At 46.7% G+C, this 16,958-nt stretch overlaps 1 protein-coding gene across 2 annotated transcripts in view; it reads left to right on the top strand.

The window, feature by feature from the left end:
• Positions 1-16,958, top strand: part of grin2da (glutamate receptor, ionotropic, N-methyl D-aspartate 2D, a) — a 93,414-nt gene that overhangs the window by 64,727 nt on the left and 11,729 nt on the right. For both annotated transcript variants that reach the window (XM_037473706.2, XM_037473705.2), the window contains 7 exons: positions 402-555; positions 7,636-7,761; positions 8,340-8,452; positions 10,185-10,301; positions 10,472-10,632; positions 11,802-11,871; positions 12,537-12,654. In XM_037473706.2, the coding sequence (XP_037329603.2) occupies positions 402-555; positions 7,636-7,761; positions 8,340-8,452; positions 10,185-10,301; positions 10,472-10,632; positions 11,802-11,871; positions 12,537-12,654 (859 nt within the window). The remainder of the gene's footprint in view (positions 1-401; positions 556-7,635; positions 7,762-8,339; positions 8,453-10,184; positions 10,302-10,471; positions 10,633-11,801; positions 11,872-12,536; positions 12,655-16,958) is intronic.

The following is a 16,958-nucleotide window of genomic DNA, read 5'->3' as shown; positions in this document are numbered from 1 at the left end:
AGAGTGAACATTCAGTTGGGCTTGATGACATGGTGTAATTGTGTCGTTTCATGGAAACGCACTTGAACTCACGAGTCGATGAAGAGAAGTCTCCGGCCTGATGAACTCACAACCTGCTGGCCCTGAATGCTCTGTCCCGACTGTTCGATAATACAGACTCACGTGAACTACTTCCAGTTGACCTCACTGGTTCCACTTGACTCAGCCATCACGGCTGAATGAAGGCGGAACAAACATGTGCTCTTTGATTGACAGGCGACAACAATGTAAGAAGTTGATAGAGGAAGAGGACTTTCTGGGAGCCTCAGAGGGGCCGCCGGGCTTTTGTCCCCTTTTATAATCAGTATGTTATATTCTCCAACTATTGAATAGGATCCAACCGCAGGCGTCCTCTTTTCCAGGTGGTGTCCAACAGAGCGGACATGGCCATCGGGTCTCTCACCATCAACGAGGAGAGGTCGGAGGTCGTGGAGTTCTCCGTTCCGTTCGTGGAGACCGGCATCAGCGTCATGGTCTCTCGCAGCAACGGAACCGTGTCGCCTTCCGCTTTCCTCGGTGAGTCGAGTTCAGCATTTTTAACGTCAGAAGGAAGCCGGTTTATTTGAGCGATTACTGACTACTGAATGAAGGAAATGAAGTCCATTCGAATTCCAATCACGCACAAAATACTCAGATCAAATGATTCCAGTAGAAAGGCCTATAAAAGACATTAAACAAATAACATAAGGAAAATATAGTATAATTTCTGAACCTCAATGACTGATTTACATCGTCTCTCCTCCTGAATCAAACAAAAAGGGAATTTTGGATTATTTTCACAGACTTGAGACTTTTGCAGAAAACCAAACTTGAGTCAATGGAAAAGCTTCAGCAGTGTTTTTCTGATGGACGATATTGAAGAACTAGAGATTTCAAAGTATTGACCTGCTGTTATTTTACTGCTGAAGTGGAAGATTGTCAAAATCCATTTTATTGTGTTTACAGGTACAAAAGGCTTTTCAATTTAGAGAAACATGGTGGAGGAACTAGCACAAAAAGCCCCAAAACTCAAACTTCTTGAATATCAATATCTGGAAACTTTTATGCTCACAAAAAACCCTCAGGTATCAAACTGGGTTTTTTGTTCTGAACATGTTGAAAGATGAAAAGATGAAAAGATGAAAGTCCTAATGAGGTGATCATTCAAAAATATAGGTCAGATGGAACAGATTATTTATTAATTATCCTTGTAATGACTATAGGAGGTGTTATGTAAATCATCTATTGTTCAATCAAGCAGGTCTTGAACAACAGGACAAAGGAAAAGACCTTTTTGCTTTGGATATCGATCAATGACGTACGCTGAAGGACTTATTTTCACACAAGCACGTTTTCTAGAGAAAAACAGACGGATGTTAAAGTCTTTATATCCCTTGCAATTAAATAAAAAATAGAGGTATATAGGTTTTTGAATCACTGAATGGCCGACACCTGAGACCCTCAGATCCTCGAACTCCAGGTCGTTGCTTGACAACAGCAAAAGCTGTACAGAATAAAATGAATTCAATTGAATCAATATCATCGTGACCATGTGACCTGAAATTCAAACACATGAGTACACATCTGTATTTTACACATGGACAGAGGTTCCTTTCTCTGCACCATCTGCGGCTGTTATCAGAAGATGACATTAAAAGGATTAAACGGAGGCAGTGTCACGCAGCGGTTCTGATAACTTGCAAAACCCAGTAAAAGATTCACCGCAATCTGGACTTTTGACTTTTCGATATTCGCAGCATCCAAATGAGGCCCCTGGTGGAGTTTTTTTTCTTCCTTTTCTTCCATTCTCACTTTCTGTCTCCTATTTTCTTAGTTAATTATACGTCTCATTCAGTCGCCCTCCGCTAATATAAAAGGTCTTAATTCACAAATCTTCTTAGACTAAAAAAAGAAAAGGCCAGAAGAGTTTGGGACCGAGTAATTCAAACCAAAAAAAGAGAGGAGCATAGAGAATATATGTGAGTCTGTGTGTGTGTGTGTGTATGTGAGTGTGTGTGTGTGTGTGTGTGTCGTGTACAGATATAAACCAGACACAAAAGAGTGAGGCTGAGGTTGAATGCGTTTGATAAAATGAGCAATAGAGCGGTCGCAGATATTTTCAGATGTTTTAATCTCAACGGCGGCTGTTTGACATGCTGCTCTGTGTGTGTGTGTGTGTGTGAGTGTATGTGTGTGTTTGTGCGTATTGTGCGGGCCAGATGGGACGATATGATAAAATGACTTATTAGCTTCCAGCGGTGCATTCAGATGGGCAAACAACTCTGACTCTGTGCGATGGGCCTGGTACTGAGGAGGATTTTATTCTCAGATCATGACCCAGTGATCAGTCACGTTCATATTCTGCTGGAAAATACCCCAAAAACTGAATATTCTGAATTCTGAACTGAATATTCTCTTAACGACTAGTTTAAGAAATGTTAACTTAAAGCCAATGATGAAAAGTAATGGATAAACGTCCTGCAAAATATGCAAATTCTCAAACATTAAGCAGTTAGCTTAGCATTAAGACTTGAAAACAGGACTTAGGGAGAACTGTGGAAATCTGAAAGAGTATATTGATATTCATATTTTGAGGATGCTTACTGATCTCTGTTACTCAGTAACAATACTATACTACCACACTTCAATGTAACACTACCACACCACAATGTAACACTACTACACTACCACACCACAATGTAACACTACTACACTACAACACTACAATGTAACATTACAATGTAACACTACCACACCACAATGTAACACTACTACACTACAACACTACAATGTAACACTACTACACTACAACACTACAATGTAACATTACAATGTAACACTACCACACCACAATGTAACACTACTACACAGTAATACCACAATGTAACACTACTACACTACAACACTACAATGTAACATTACAATGTAACACTACAACACTACAATGTGTAAATTACTTACTTGGTTGGTTCTGGTTTTGCCTGCTGCTATACCGATCAATTTAAACAAATACAGTACGCCACCTCGGGTCCTGAATAATACATTGTTAGTATTAATAACTCCTGCCTGGATTAAAATGACTCATAAACAGCTCTGGACGATCTCTGTCCTCCTACATCTGTTCTCGAAGGTTATGGAGTGAGCTTGGAGCGCTCAATGCGCTACCTACAGATATGGGTTGTAAATCTTAAGCCCCCCCTGAGCGAGGTCGATCCATCCATGAAATACGTCTGCTGCAGGAGTGGACTTATGCTCTCACTTCAGAGACTTGTACTTGTCCTCCCTTAAGGGATCTACTTCATACTCGCATAGCGGAGAACATCCGTCCTTCTGTCAGAGGACGTTTATCTGGAAGCCGTATAATAAGTGGGTTCTGTAAGCATGCTATGCATTGTTAGGAGGGGGGGTTAGCAGGCAACAGAGAAATGCCAGGAAAGGTCGCGGGTGAAAGAAACAATCAAGTGAAGAAGATGAAGTGGAGCAAGCAGGGAGGCAGAAAGATTGTGTCATTGTGTGAGCCGTTTAGGGAGAATTAGAGAAGACCAGCAGGAATAAAACAGCCCAGATCAATAGATACCGGCCACAGCGCAAAGGAACAGATTACCTACATTTAAGTAATCAAGAACAAATGACAGGCTGGTTGCTCCGGCAACAACTTCTCCTCCCGGTTCGAAAATATTTGCATTTCAACTCTTCCTCTGAGGCTACAGAAAGGCTCTGCTGCTCTTCTCCAGCTTCTTGCATGATATACCTTCTGGATTGGCTAATGTCTGCCACAGTGTCTCCTCAAGTCGCGCTGTCTCTCCCTCCCTCAGAGTCGGGTGGATCCAAGTCAACATACAACCTAAAAAAAATAGTGGAGCAATATCAATTATTGAAAAGGTATACACAACAATATCCAACAAAATGCCTTAAAATGCCTGTGTGTCCTCACACATGAGCGAAAATACAGTGAGACACAAAAAGGCCCCTGTGACTAAGTAAAGCCTAACGGCCCCTAATGAGCCGAGCAGCAGCTCTGATGGCTGCATTTACAATCCAGTCACGCGCCTCCTGCCAGCTGGAAACCTTCTCACGCCGACAAACATTCAAGTGCTTTCGCCTCCCGTCCCCCGCTCTGACATAGCTGAGACACGTGCTAACGGAGGAATGCCATTTCGCCAGACGCCGTTTGCCGCCGCGGGTTCTTTAGCAGACGCGTTCAACGCCCCCACGGTCGGGACACTGAGCTTAGCCGGGACGATAACAACCCGTTTGGACCGCCACGGGGCGGCGAGCTGCCGATTCCGGGGGCCTGCGCTTTCCAGGAGGATATGTGGAAGTCAGCAGCCGCAGACAGCTGCAACAAAAGGATCCGTGGATGGCTCCCAAGTGTCCCATGATGCACTGCTTCAGGTGTGAGGGTGAGATTAAATGCGTGGAGCCACCCGTCAACATCCTGCCTGAGATCATCTTCGCATCCTTTTGTTTTGGCTCCTTTATTGTATCTTGGATCTTGCGTCTCCCGGGTGTCACATTCTACTCCGTGAGAACAAATGTCCTCTCGTGGACTCACCTCGTGAAATAAGGATCAAAGAAATGTCCATTTAGCAGAGCCTCACAGGAGCTGATCTGATTCAACGATGAGTGATTCCACTCACTCCGCCCTGTGTTTCAGCTGGTTGCTGATTGGCCGCCGGGCTGAAGCCCGCCGATGTCTCTCTGACGCTCTGCAGCTGTCTCTGTGATTGAAACCATCAGGAGATTTTCTCACAATAAGGCATTCTTGACTTTTGTTAAAAATGAATGACCGTATTCTCACATGGTTCAAAGTACATCTTCATTAGGGACTTGAAGTTGGCGTTTAAATGGACGTGAATCCTCTTCAGCCATCACTTTTCACAAAGGCGAACAAACGGCCACCCGCCGAGATCTTCCACCAATCGGATGATGATTCCCTCTCGTTTCTTAAGAGGATGCTGCTTGGTATTCTGCAAACAACCATCCTTCTCTTCAAAAGCAGTGGTGACATTTAACAAATTAAGTCCTCTTCCTGCGGGTAAACGTCTGCGTCACTTTATGGCGATATTTATAAGGTACAAGATGTTTCCATTGTTAGATCAATGCCTCGTGTAGGGCTGCAAGCCAAAATGTAGTACAAGATTCCATTTCCCTGTGCACTTGTCTTTCAGGTGCAAATTTGATTTAATAATAAATGCACATGATATTTGCATAATAAACACTCCAGGTGCACACTATACCAGTAATAAGACCCAGAGCATGGAGGCTACGTAAGGACACTGTGGCTGTCACATGTCCCACGTGGAAACTGGATTCCATTCAAACGTCCTAATTAGCGAATAGCTCCCTTTGCTGTGTGCTGAGAATGTCTTAAAGTAAGATTCTGGACCTGCTGGGAGCGTGTTGGCAAACCCGATGAATAAATGATGCTGTCACTTTAGGTAGCAAACTGCTGCTTAAATGCCCCCGAGGAAGTGCGCGGCGTACACCTCATTAACCTCGACCTCGACCCCTCCTGCCTGCGTTGGATCTGCTCACAGCAACCTGCGGCAGGTGTACGTGGCGGCTCCCTGGTGTGCGTCCCAGAGAGCACGTCTTCTGCTGGCGTTCGCCGGTTAAACGCGTGGATTTAGGAGCGAGTGCATGAATGTGGATTAAAACGGGAATGAAACAAGGCTGAAGGCGCTTCCAGAACAACTCGCAGCTGCTTTACACTCCGCGGCTGACAATAAATCAAACGGCATCTTAAGTGTTTGCGGTGCACCGTGTAATTATTTACACACATTCACTGCCAAGCTCTTTTTTGACTTAACCAGAGGGATGCAGAGTGGATTAAAACCAACACAAAGTCATTTTACTGGGATACAAAATCATAAACAGCCTCCAGAATATGCATGAAATAAATCCGGTGCCGGAAAAAACAAATCCTTTAATTGAACTAATAGCAAAATAATGAAAACAGGTGTATTCGCTCTGTGTGAAGGCTTCATGAAAAAAAAAAAGCTTATTCTCCTTTGTAAACTCAGCGGCTGTAATCGAGTTTGAAACAGTTCTCCAACCTAAAAGCAGAAATGAGTAAATACATTCAAATTAGGCTGAACGAATTCAAAGCGTTCAAAGCAAACACTTTTGGATCATGCATTTAAATCTGCGTGAAGTGGAATGAAAACACGCATTTTTAAAATAAAGATCCTTCAACTTGGTCCGGTTCTACGTGACGGTTTCACACTGACAGCGGCCTCCTGGGAGATTTGGACCAGTTCCTCTGCATTCGTACTTATAACTATAAATGAATTGATCTCTCAGAAATAACTTTTTAATTTGGATCGGTGTGAGAGTATTTTTTCTCTCAAATCTCTGCGTGCAGGATGAAATGAAAAACAGAGGTCTTTACAACGAGCACATGATCATCAACAATTTAAAATCAATTGAACTGTTGCCCTTGACCTCGAGCGTAATGCGAGAAGCTCAATCGTCCTTCAGAGGAAGGTCTATTGCCCCTTTGACTTCGAAAGAAGGACCTCACTTATTTTTCTTTTCTTCCTATTGATGTGTTTGTTTGTTTGTGTCCTCATGATTGTTAATGAAATGTCACTTTAGGTTCATTTCAGAACCTGATGATCAGCTGCTGTGACCACAAACAGGAGTTAATACTTTTATTTTATTTCTACCACTTAGAGTTCTCCTCAGAGAGCATTTCTGGAGATGCCAGCGGAAAAATCTTTATCAAACGCCCTAAACTCTGTGTTCTTTCCCTTTTGGTGAACAAAAATTGGGAAATTTTGGATGAGATGAAAGTGAACTGTGTTATGATTAGTAATAAACATTCATGCTCCTGTGATCGAACCGCGTTCCAGATGCTGCTCACTGCTGCTTCTGAGTATCCGTACGAATGATGAATCTTCTTCAGACAGCAGGTCGACCCCCCCCCCCCCCTCTCCCCTTTGCTTTCCTCGGGAGAGGAGATAATCTCCTCCTCCCGTCTCCACCCGGAGGCTGTGAACTACGCCCGTCGTCTTTGTCATGCGGTGTGGAGCTGTGGGACTCCTCCAGGTGTGACACCTTTTCCAGTTTCACCTTGTTCTGTTGCATCAAACAAAAGGCTCGTTCCCAGTGCTTCTTAACAGAACCCCAATGTCAACCAGTTCAGGTGCAGCTTTGTTGCTTTTTTTGACACTTAAATAAATGTACTCTGCTGTACGTTAGACCCAATATCAGACGTCTCAGGGTTGTGCTTCATGATCAGAGCGTTTACGTGCTGCTAGCAACACTAGCGTGCTATAATCAGCGCAGTGGTAACCACGCGCCCTGGCCGTGGTCGGGGTGAGAGTGCTCTCGGGACGTCGTCGTTGAGAACACGTGAACATGCACAGGTCAGCGCCGGCGTGGTACAAACGGTGATGAAGAGAACCTCTGATGGACGACGTTGGTGAGTCCATGTGTGCTAGCGTGACCTTTGAAGTACACGACGCAATTAAAAGAAGGCGTTCGAATCCTCTCGTGTTCTCTCAGGTTGTTATTTTGGATCCTCCTGAGCAGGACGTGTGTGTTTGTTCCCTCCATTTGACAAAGTGCTGCTCCAGAGATGAAAGGCGACCGTGTGGTTGTGTGTTGCAGAGCCCTACAGCCCGGCGGTGTGGGTGATGATGTTCGTGATGTGCCTGTCGGTGGTGGCTGTCACCGTCTTCATCTTTGAGTTCTTCAGCCCCGTGGGATACAACCGCAGCCTGCAGAGCGCCAAGAGTAAGAGGCGCCGCCGCGGTCGGCCCACCGCGCCGCTACGCAGCATTAGCACCGACTTGTCACTTCGACAGTTATGCAAGCCGGGATGGGGCAGGGGGGGGGGGGGGTGATTCGATGAGGGAGTTTGCTCAAATTATGCAAAGCGTTCCAGCTTTTTCCCACTGTGGCAACAATCGCTCCACGCCCCCGCTCACGCTTGTTTATTTATGATAAAACAAACAGCGGCGGCGCGGCGGCGCTTGTTTTTGACAGTTTTACAGTACTTGTCAGTTCATCGTTTGTTCCGAGCCGTTAGCTCGTTGCCACATTCATCTTTAATCATCTCATTCATTGCTTTGTGACAGACTGACACAGGTGGAATTATGCACACCTGCTGTGACAGGAAGGTGCATGTCGTCTCCTCTGTGCCTCCTCTTCCTCAAAGCCTTTGAGCTCTCCTCTCTTCCGTGTCAACTCTTCCTCTGAGGCTACAGAAAGGCTCTGCTGCTCTTCTCCAGCTTCTTGCATGATCTACCTTCTGGATTGGCTAATGTCTGCCACAGTGTCTCCTCAAGTCGCGCTGTCTCTCCCTCCCTCAGAGTCGGGTGGATCCAAGTTCACCATAGGGAAGTCTGTGTGGCTGCTCTGGGCGCTGGTCTTCAACAACTCTGTGCCTGTGGAGAACCCCAGAGGAACCACCAGCAAGATCATGGTGAGTCCCTCCAGCCTCTTTATCCATTGGGAGCTGCACTAGAGGGCGTCCATTCGCTGGTGAAAGGAAGAAGTCCAAGTTGCGTATGTATCAGAATCGATCACATTTCCGTTTGTTCAGTCAGAAACTGATACTTATTTTAAAAGTCTGCTTGGTTTTGCAAATGAAAGCAGATCAAAGAAAATTATAATTAGCTCCAGAACGTGAGCAAAGGAACTGATCCGTCTACAGAGCTGCCACTTTTTTTCAGGGGATCTATTGCTTCTCGTCTGTGTTCTTCAGGCCAAACGTCGAGATTTCCCAAACAGCTCTTGCTATATATATACTGTATATATATATTTATGTATACATTTATAAATACATGTGAGTTTCATGCACCAGTGCAATCAGTTTGAGGGTCCCTTCACTTGTCTCACAGCACATCCTGCTGTTACTCTGCGTTCCCTCCACATGAGGAGAGAAATCAGAGCCTCGGGGGGGGGAGCAACTCCAGGTGCCTCTTTTCTCCCGACTGTCACAAGTGCTTCCCACAACTACCCCAATCATCACAAGAGGCCATTAGCTGCTCCGTGGGCGGCGCAGCGGGGGTCAGAAGAGCCGATCTCGGTTCCGTTTCTCCGGGAATGTTGTTGTTTTTAGTTAAATCGCAGCCTGGCTTCACACAGGCGATTCTTTTAAACGCACCCAAAAGACAACTTTCCAACGTGATACCATTTCACATAATGGCACCGTATCACATGTCAGGTCATCAGTGTCCATCCCTGCATGCTCCCTGTCAATGTTTAATCAATGTCATACATTAAAGTCGAATAAGAGGGGTCACGACCCCCATCAAGAAGTCATTGTACGTGAGAAGTCGTCCTTCAACCCTCCAAATCCTCGTCAGCGAAACGCTTCCCTCTCATTCACTGAGATCACTCCCCTGTAAATGATGGTGAATGATGGGAACCACAAGGTCAGCGGTTTGAACCCCGGCTGCCCCATGCGTCATGTCCTCATGAGCAAGACACCCAACCCCTAACTGCTCCCCGGGCAGAAAGAACATGGGTTAAAAATGCAGTGTAAGTTGCTTTGGATAAAAGCGTCAGCAAAATGACGTGATGTAAGTCAAGCCTCTCTCGCCCCATTTCTCATTGTATTGACTAAGAAGACTGTGCAAGTTAACTTTTGGCATGAAGACGGAGCGCTGTGGGAGCACTGATGTTCCACTTCTCTCACTTGATCCTGGCTGGCTCGCAGAAATAAAAGCAGCACGTCTGCACAGCTGAAAGATCTTTGCGCCAAGTCCCTAAACCGCCTTTCACAGGATCCTCTGAATGCGCTCAAGTAATTTGGGTCAGGTGAAGAAGTGTGGATTGTACTATATATATAGCCATAGCTCTATGATAAACGTGGCGAATTAAAAAGTATAATATTCCACAAGATTATTAAAAAGGAGGGGAAATATTAAATTGCTTAAGAGTCAAATACCAATACAACTAAACTATTACTATTGTTACCATTTGTCCCTCATGCATATGACAAGGAATTGTCACTCCGAGTAAGAAATGGACACATTTGCAGGGACACTTTTTTTCTCGCAGAGACAAACACGCCTGAACCGTCCAGGCATGACACCGTGTCCCTTTTCAGGGTTCAGCGATGAGATGGGCAAAGAAAGTGTTGCTTTCAGATCTTAAAGTACTTCCACACCTGTCAGCCTGAGCCCCTGTACCTATCCCCCCCCCCTCAGGTGCTGGTGTGGGCCTTCTTCGCTGTCATCTTCCTGGCCTCCTACACCGCCAACCTGGCTGCCTTCATGATCCAGGAGGAGTACATCGACACGGTGTCGGGGCTGTCGGATAAGAAGGTACCGCATTTATAAAAGTGAACCAGCGGGAGATGCAGAGGGAACGAAGAAGGTTGATCCCAGCGAGTCGCCTGGGTTATCGGCGAGTGAAATGCCTTCGGGGAGAAGACGTCGAGCTCGTCCTGCTCCTTAACTCCCTCCCACGGCTCTCGTCTCCCTCTGCTCCGCAGTTCCAGCAGCCCACGGAGCAGTACCCGCCGCTGCGCTTCGGCACGGTGCCCAACGGCAGCACGGAGGAGAACATCCGCTCCAACTACCCCAACATGCACCAGTACATGATCCGCAACAACCAGAAGAGCGTGGAGGAGGCCATCGAGAACCTCAAGTCTGGGTAAGGAGAGCACAGGAGACCCGATAGAAACCGAGGCCACGGGCGCAAAGGTCCACCCGGTGTGTTTGTAAGGCTCCAACGTCCACAGCAACGAGTCCCCATCACGCCAATCAGCCTGCTCCAACGGGACCTTGGTGGTTATTTGGGGCCAAACGTTGATTTTCACAATCCAGACCAACTCGCCTGGTTGCCTCCGCCGTAGCTGAAGGACATTGTACGAACGATGTACATATATATATATTCAAATTTTTTGAGTTTGAGTTTCTCCAACGTGTTGGAAGGTTCCGTGCTTCTGGACCCCCGTCCATCCCGACCCTCACGCCATCGCTGCTCTTCATGCTTCGCCATCCCGTTCCTCCTTCTGTGTGTGACCCCCCGATAACAAACCTCTCTTCACCTTTGTGCTGCGCTCCCTCCTGGGCTCCACTAGTCAAACACACACCGCCTCTCCACACATGAACATAGTTGTATTTTTAACCAGCGCCCCCCCCTCCTTTCAATCCTAGGAGCCTTTTGTTTGTCGCGACCTGCCTCAGCAGCTGTAACCTATGCAGCCCCATCAGCATCAGGGCTCCCGGAGGGGGGGGCGCAGGGCGAGGAATAGAATAGGAGCAAAGAATAGGAGGAACTTTTAAATAATGCATGCTAGCTGCAGCCGCAGTGCAGGAGGAGGAGGGGGGGGGGGGGACCTGCCGCCTCAGCGCTGGCTGCCACTTGTCTTCAACGAGGCAGGTTTATTATCTGCCCAGGGGGGCGAAAAGCACACTTGCCATAAAATGGGGGGGGGGGGTGATGCTTGAAGATGAGGGTTCAAATGTTTAATGGGACAATCAACAACACAAACCTCATGATGCACTCCTTTACATCATCCACCTCGTCTTCGGCCCGTCTCTCACTTTGGACCATTTATCTGTCTCAGAAGAAACAGAGGAAAAAATTAATACAGAAAGTCTATATTACAGGATATCTGCACCCCCCCCCCCTCCCGGATGTTTTCTAGATGGTCACAGTGCAGAAGAAGGACCAGAATGCAATGCCAGGCATTGTCTCAGCAGAGCAGAGCTTTGGTCCACCGTCCCTCCTCATTTTGTCTCTCTTTAATGTCCAGCTCCAAGTCAATGATTTCCACTTCTCGGTTGTAATTGGCCTCATCCTTTCCTCCCCTGCAGGAAGCTGGATGCCTTCATTTATGATGCAGCGGTGCTGAACTATATGGCCAGAAAGGACGAGGGCTGTAAGGTAGGACATTGATGTGTGCGTCCTCACACGCGCTGCCAGCCACAACCGACGGATCTCCAGCATGCGACAAACCGACTGCAGCACAACAGGCACAACAGGCGCTTCATCTGCACTGAATTAATGAAACACCCCCCGCCGCATTAATATGTGTCCCTCACAGCCCGTAGCTTGTTTTGGTCCCGCATATTGTCATTTTTCGGCCGTGTTGATTTATTTATAGGTTTGCATGTGATTCAGCTCCCAGGGCGAGTGTGAAAGTCCTGCAGAGGGATCCTTGGTAATAAGGTCCCAGACACCGCTGCAGTAATGACGCCTTCAACTGAGACAAAGTCCCGCTCTAAGGCTCTGAGACGTTGATTTTAGAGCTCGGCCAAATGTTTTGCATTAATCACATCGCACCAGCAATTAAGCTGATTTGTGTTTCCTTTTGGCTGCCGGTGTGTTTGAATCTGATTAGGAGCCTTTCACCATTTCCAAGTTTTAACACCCTTCTGGGGGCGAGTTAGACACACAAGGAGAGTACTCACATGCCGAACCCATTCAGCGCTTAGATATGACACGTGCGACACGCATGCGTCACGTTGCTTTTACTCGTCCTGGGAGCTGAAGGACGAATCCCCCCCCACCCCCCCAATGTGTGATGTGTTCACGCGTCACTCCACCAGGTGATGACCATCGGCTCTGGGAAGGTGTTTGCCACCACAGGCTACGGCATCGCGCTGCACAAGAACTCCCGCTGGAAGCGGCCCCTGGACCTGGCTCTGCTGCAGCTGGTGGGAGACGGTAAGGCTGGAGGGGGGGTGGGGGTGGGGGGTGAAGGGACTTTGGGTTAAGGTCAATGCAAGTGACCTCCAGCAGAGAGGAAGCGTTCAGGAGTGGAAATGCTCCTTTGTGCGTTGGGTTTGCAGTCAGCGTGGTACAGTGTGAGTCGCTGCTCCCTGCTGCCTCCTCATCAGCAGCACATCATCCTGGGATCCTGCAGTCAGTGATTGCCCCTCTTTCAGTAATTACAGGGATGTTTTCATGTTGTTAGACGTGAGCGTTTTTAGAAACAAGGTTGAGGTTCACGTCAACTTTGAGACACAAGAAGCTGTGGCGGCGGTGGGGGGGGGGGGGGGGGGGGGGACAGGAAGGTTTTAAGAGCGTTGAGAGAGATCGATACTGGAAGGTCAAAGCCAGCAGAGCAGAAAAGAAGAGCCGGGGAAGTGTGATCTCTGTTAAAGCTGTCACACACACACACACACACACACTCTCTCTCACACACTGTGCAGACATGTGTGTGTATTCAGAGGCTCAGCATCGGAATATATATATTTTTTTCCAAAGCGGTTCCTCTGTTGCCCCCCCCCTCCCCCCTAATTCTTCAAATGAAAAAAATTGTTTGTCTTGAAGGACATTTAGAAGTCAATTTAGTGATTCGATTTGATGTTGATTCCCACTCAAAGCTTTCCCCCTCTCCGTCTGTCATATTAAAGCAATAAGGTACGAGAGGCTGAACGACCGAACAACATTACTGAAGATAAAGTACAGCCTCAAGTACCTTATTGCGTTTATAACACGGTAAACAGCGACATTATCAACAGTAAGTAAATAGCTGCCTTTCAGCACAGAATAGTTGTCACCACCAAACGTTGTGTGTCACATTTCATCAGTCTAGAGACAAATAGTCCCCGTACGTGCATGTAAACAGCATCGGGTCCCTCGCCGTCTCATTCATTCACATCACTCATGACGTCCATCTTAATTGTCCGCTTGTTGCCTCAAAACGATCATTTGGGGGATTTACGGGTTTTTTCCGGCGATCGCCACTAAGCTAAAAGATGAAATGTCAACCAACGGTCGCATATAATCTAACGTGTTATTTTGAGTGCAGTGATGTGGAACAATGGGTCACTGTGAACAGCGACTGTACATTATCGCTGAATAATGCACCCCGTGACTCCCTCTCAACCAATCAGAACGCTGGATTTCATCCACCCGCGTTTGATCTGAACAGTTTTTGTGGTGTTGCCATCAGTGATTTGGGGACTCGTGAGCAGACACAGACTCAGGAGTTGAGGATGGAACACAACGTTTCAGGAACAGTTTGGGCAAATCAAATTGAAACGACAAACCGCCGCTTTGATGCAGCATCGATCGACTGGGTCAGTGGAATGGTGGCAGGTGTGCAGCTTGGTGAAGGTGAATCAGCTCAGCAACAATCAGAGAGCCTGTGGACTCCAGGGCGCACGCACACACACACACACACACACACAGAAACCGGATAAACTGGGATAGTCTGTAACACGGATGATGATGAAGCATCTTAGAGCAACACATAGCATCTTAGGCTCACAAAGCATCATAATACACCATGGATCATATTAGAACATCAGATAAAAATCTGATGCTCTTTATTGACCTGCCCTGACCTTGACCTCCACCCTACACATGCATCTTCTGTAGGAGACACGGAGGGCCCTGATTGAACTATTTCAGGAGCACCCCCTCCCCCCCACGGAGAAGCACTGCCACCCTTTCACAATAAACGTCCTGCAGTGAGTCCCCTCCCGTCCGCCGACGTTGCACCTGGACTCAGATTCCACAGCGGCGCCGCGCATCCAAAGCTCCGCCCCCCTTTTGACGGAGCGAGGCCGACAGAAAACACCTGATGCACCACAGAATGACGAGAAGGAACAGGAGAATGGAACACACGGCAGCGGCGTCGCCTGGTTTCCTCCTTCCTTCTTGTTCGGGTGGCTTTGAGTCTCCAGAGTCCCTGCTGTTGATTTTAATTCCATTGACTGGGAATAAGATTTGCTGATATTGCTCTGGACCTGCAATGTTCTTCTCGTGTTTTATTTAATATTCCAAAGTCAAACCAAATCCGCGGATCATGTGGGATCAAAATCTAAAAACGAATGAACGGATCCAGAGACACGTGCTGCAAATGGAAGGTGAAGGTGGTGTTATTTCACCCACTTTGTGCGTTCAGGTGCAACAAAGAGCTTTAAAACTTCTCCACCTCCCACAGACGCACACCCACTGCAGACGTGTGCCTCCACCCGCTCGTCCAATCATCGGCTTCTGTCTCTCACAGGTGTGCTGACGAAAAACACCTTGAGTTTACACAAAGCAATCTGTTTGAGACACAGAGGAAACGCGCGATCCCCCCCCCCAGCAGGGACATATCAGGCATTTTAAATGTACTTCTGTCACTCACACAGAAGCTGTGCCAACACCCTGAGATGACTTTCTGTATTTTCCTCTCCTCTCCCTATGAAAAGCTCCCTTTTGCTTTGTTTAAACTAAACTGAATATGAAATGTAATCTAAATACGGGGGACAGATTTGTTCAAATGTGAAATTGAAGAACGAAAAAAAATGGTTTTTATCTTACAGGCTCGCTCCGGTGATACAGAAACACTCAGCTTGCACCCAACAACATACTTTAGATAGTAATGGAGACTCCCGCCTTGTAAATCATTTGTGAGATATTCTGCCTTCCTGCAGATGATGTCACTCTTTTACTGTTCTAATATCTGTAGGTCTTATTAGGCTCTTATCTGATTTTGAAGGATTGGCCCAATTGTGTAAAGTGTAAAAGAAATAGTATATTTCAATGCCGTGTGATCACAAAGAGAACTATAAATAAAAAAAAAAACACAACGTTACCACAAATAGCCGTGACAAAAAAACAGAGTCACAGCATAAAAACTCAAAAAAGTAGGGCCGGGACTCGATAAAAAATATTAATCTAATTAATTAGAGGCTTTGTAATTAATTAATCGAAATTAATCGCATATATTATACATACAAATATATGACCTGAGAACAGTGAGAAGTCATTTTTTTCACATGGATTTTTATTTTTATTCAACAAATTCCAGTGTAGCAATAGCATATTTAGAAATATAGTACTTTCAGAATTTCAGGTAGCCTATAGGTAAGTAGACCTTCTGTAAACTATGTTTTTTTAAGTAGACCAATACTTTCAAGTACATTCAGAACATTGGTTATTTTTTCAGACGTGGACTTAGTTACCCTGGTCCTTAAACCAGTCCTCTGGTGCAGTGTGGGTTGGGTGTGGGTCCTTGTACGTCCACGCTAGCTGCTAATTGTGTTGCGTTGAGGTGATACTTGAGGCTTGATGTGAATTCCTTGTTGCACAGCTTGCACACAACCACGCTCTTATCGACGCTTCCATCCGTGTGTTTATTATAATAAGATTTCCCATTCACGGGGCCACCCGACACGGTCTCGTCAGCTTCTTCGTTCATGTTCACTGTGGTTTGTTGTTGTCTGAAGTCATGAACGCTAGTTGGTGCTCCAGTATAATCGGTCCTCCGAAACTCATCCAGTGAGAAACGTTCCGCGGTGCAAAAAAAAGTGTAAAAATGCATAAAAAATGTGTAATGCGTTATTTTTATGTGTAATTAATTAATCTTAATTCATATTGTAATTAATTAATTGCAATTAACGCGCTAAAGTCCCGGCCCTACAAAAAGCCACGAGAAGTGGACCTTCTGTGAGGGGACGGATGCGGGGGGGGGGGGGGGGGGGGGCGAAGGTAAGAAGCTCAGAGTCCATTAGGTGCTCAGAAGGAGCCTGATGAGAGATTCATTTTTAACTGAATGGAAACAAAGATCTGAAACACGACGTGAATTGAATTTGAGGTTCTGGCACGCTTTCCGTTCCCATTTGTGAAGGCCATGTTGTGTTTCTTCCAAGCGGGGAGGGGGGGGGTACAACCTGTCAATCATCTCTTTGTGGGGAAGACTCCTTCCTTAGCGCAATGCGCCGCTGATCGCCACGATTAAGGTTTCCACAGCGAGATAAGGCCCCGGGGGGAGGGGTGTGGTGGGGGGGGCAGCACGGCACTCACTGCTAACTCGATGGATTCGATTATCGCAGAGCACACGTGTGTCAGCCCCTCAGTTCGGCTGGGTCGATGCAGTTGAGCTGGGTTTAATTTGGCTGTCAAGGAACGTCTGAATTCCCACACCAGACTGCCGGGGGGGGGGGGGGGGGGGTAGAAAGGAGAATCCTGTCGGAGTGAGATTTGCGTTTGGTTTGAGCGGATTTGACGTTCCGGTCATCGCGGTGGTC

Source organism: Pungitius pungitius, chromosome 17, assembly GCF_949316345.1.
Source record: "Pungitius pungitius chromosome 17, fPunPun2.1, whole genome shotgun sequence".
Taxonomy (NCBI): domain Eukaryota; kingdom Metazoa; phylum Chordata; class Actinopteri; order Perciformes; family Gasterosteidae; genus Pungitius; species Pungitius pungitius.
Note: the sequence above shows the minus strand (reverse complement) of the source record. Positions and strands in the feature narration are given on the sequence as shown.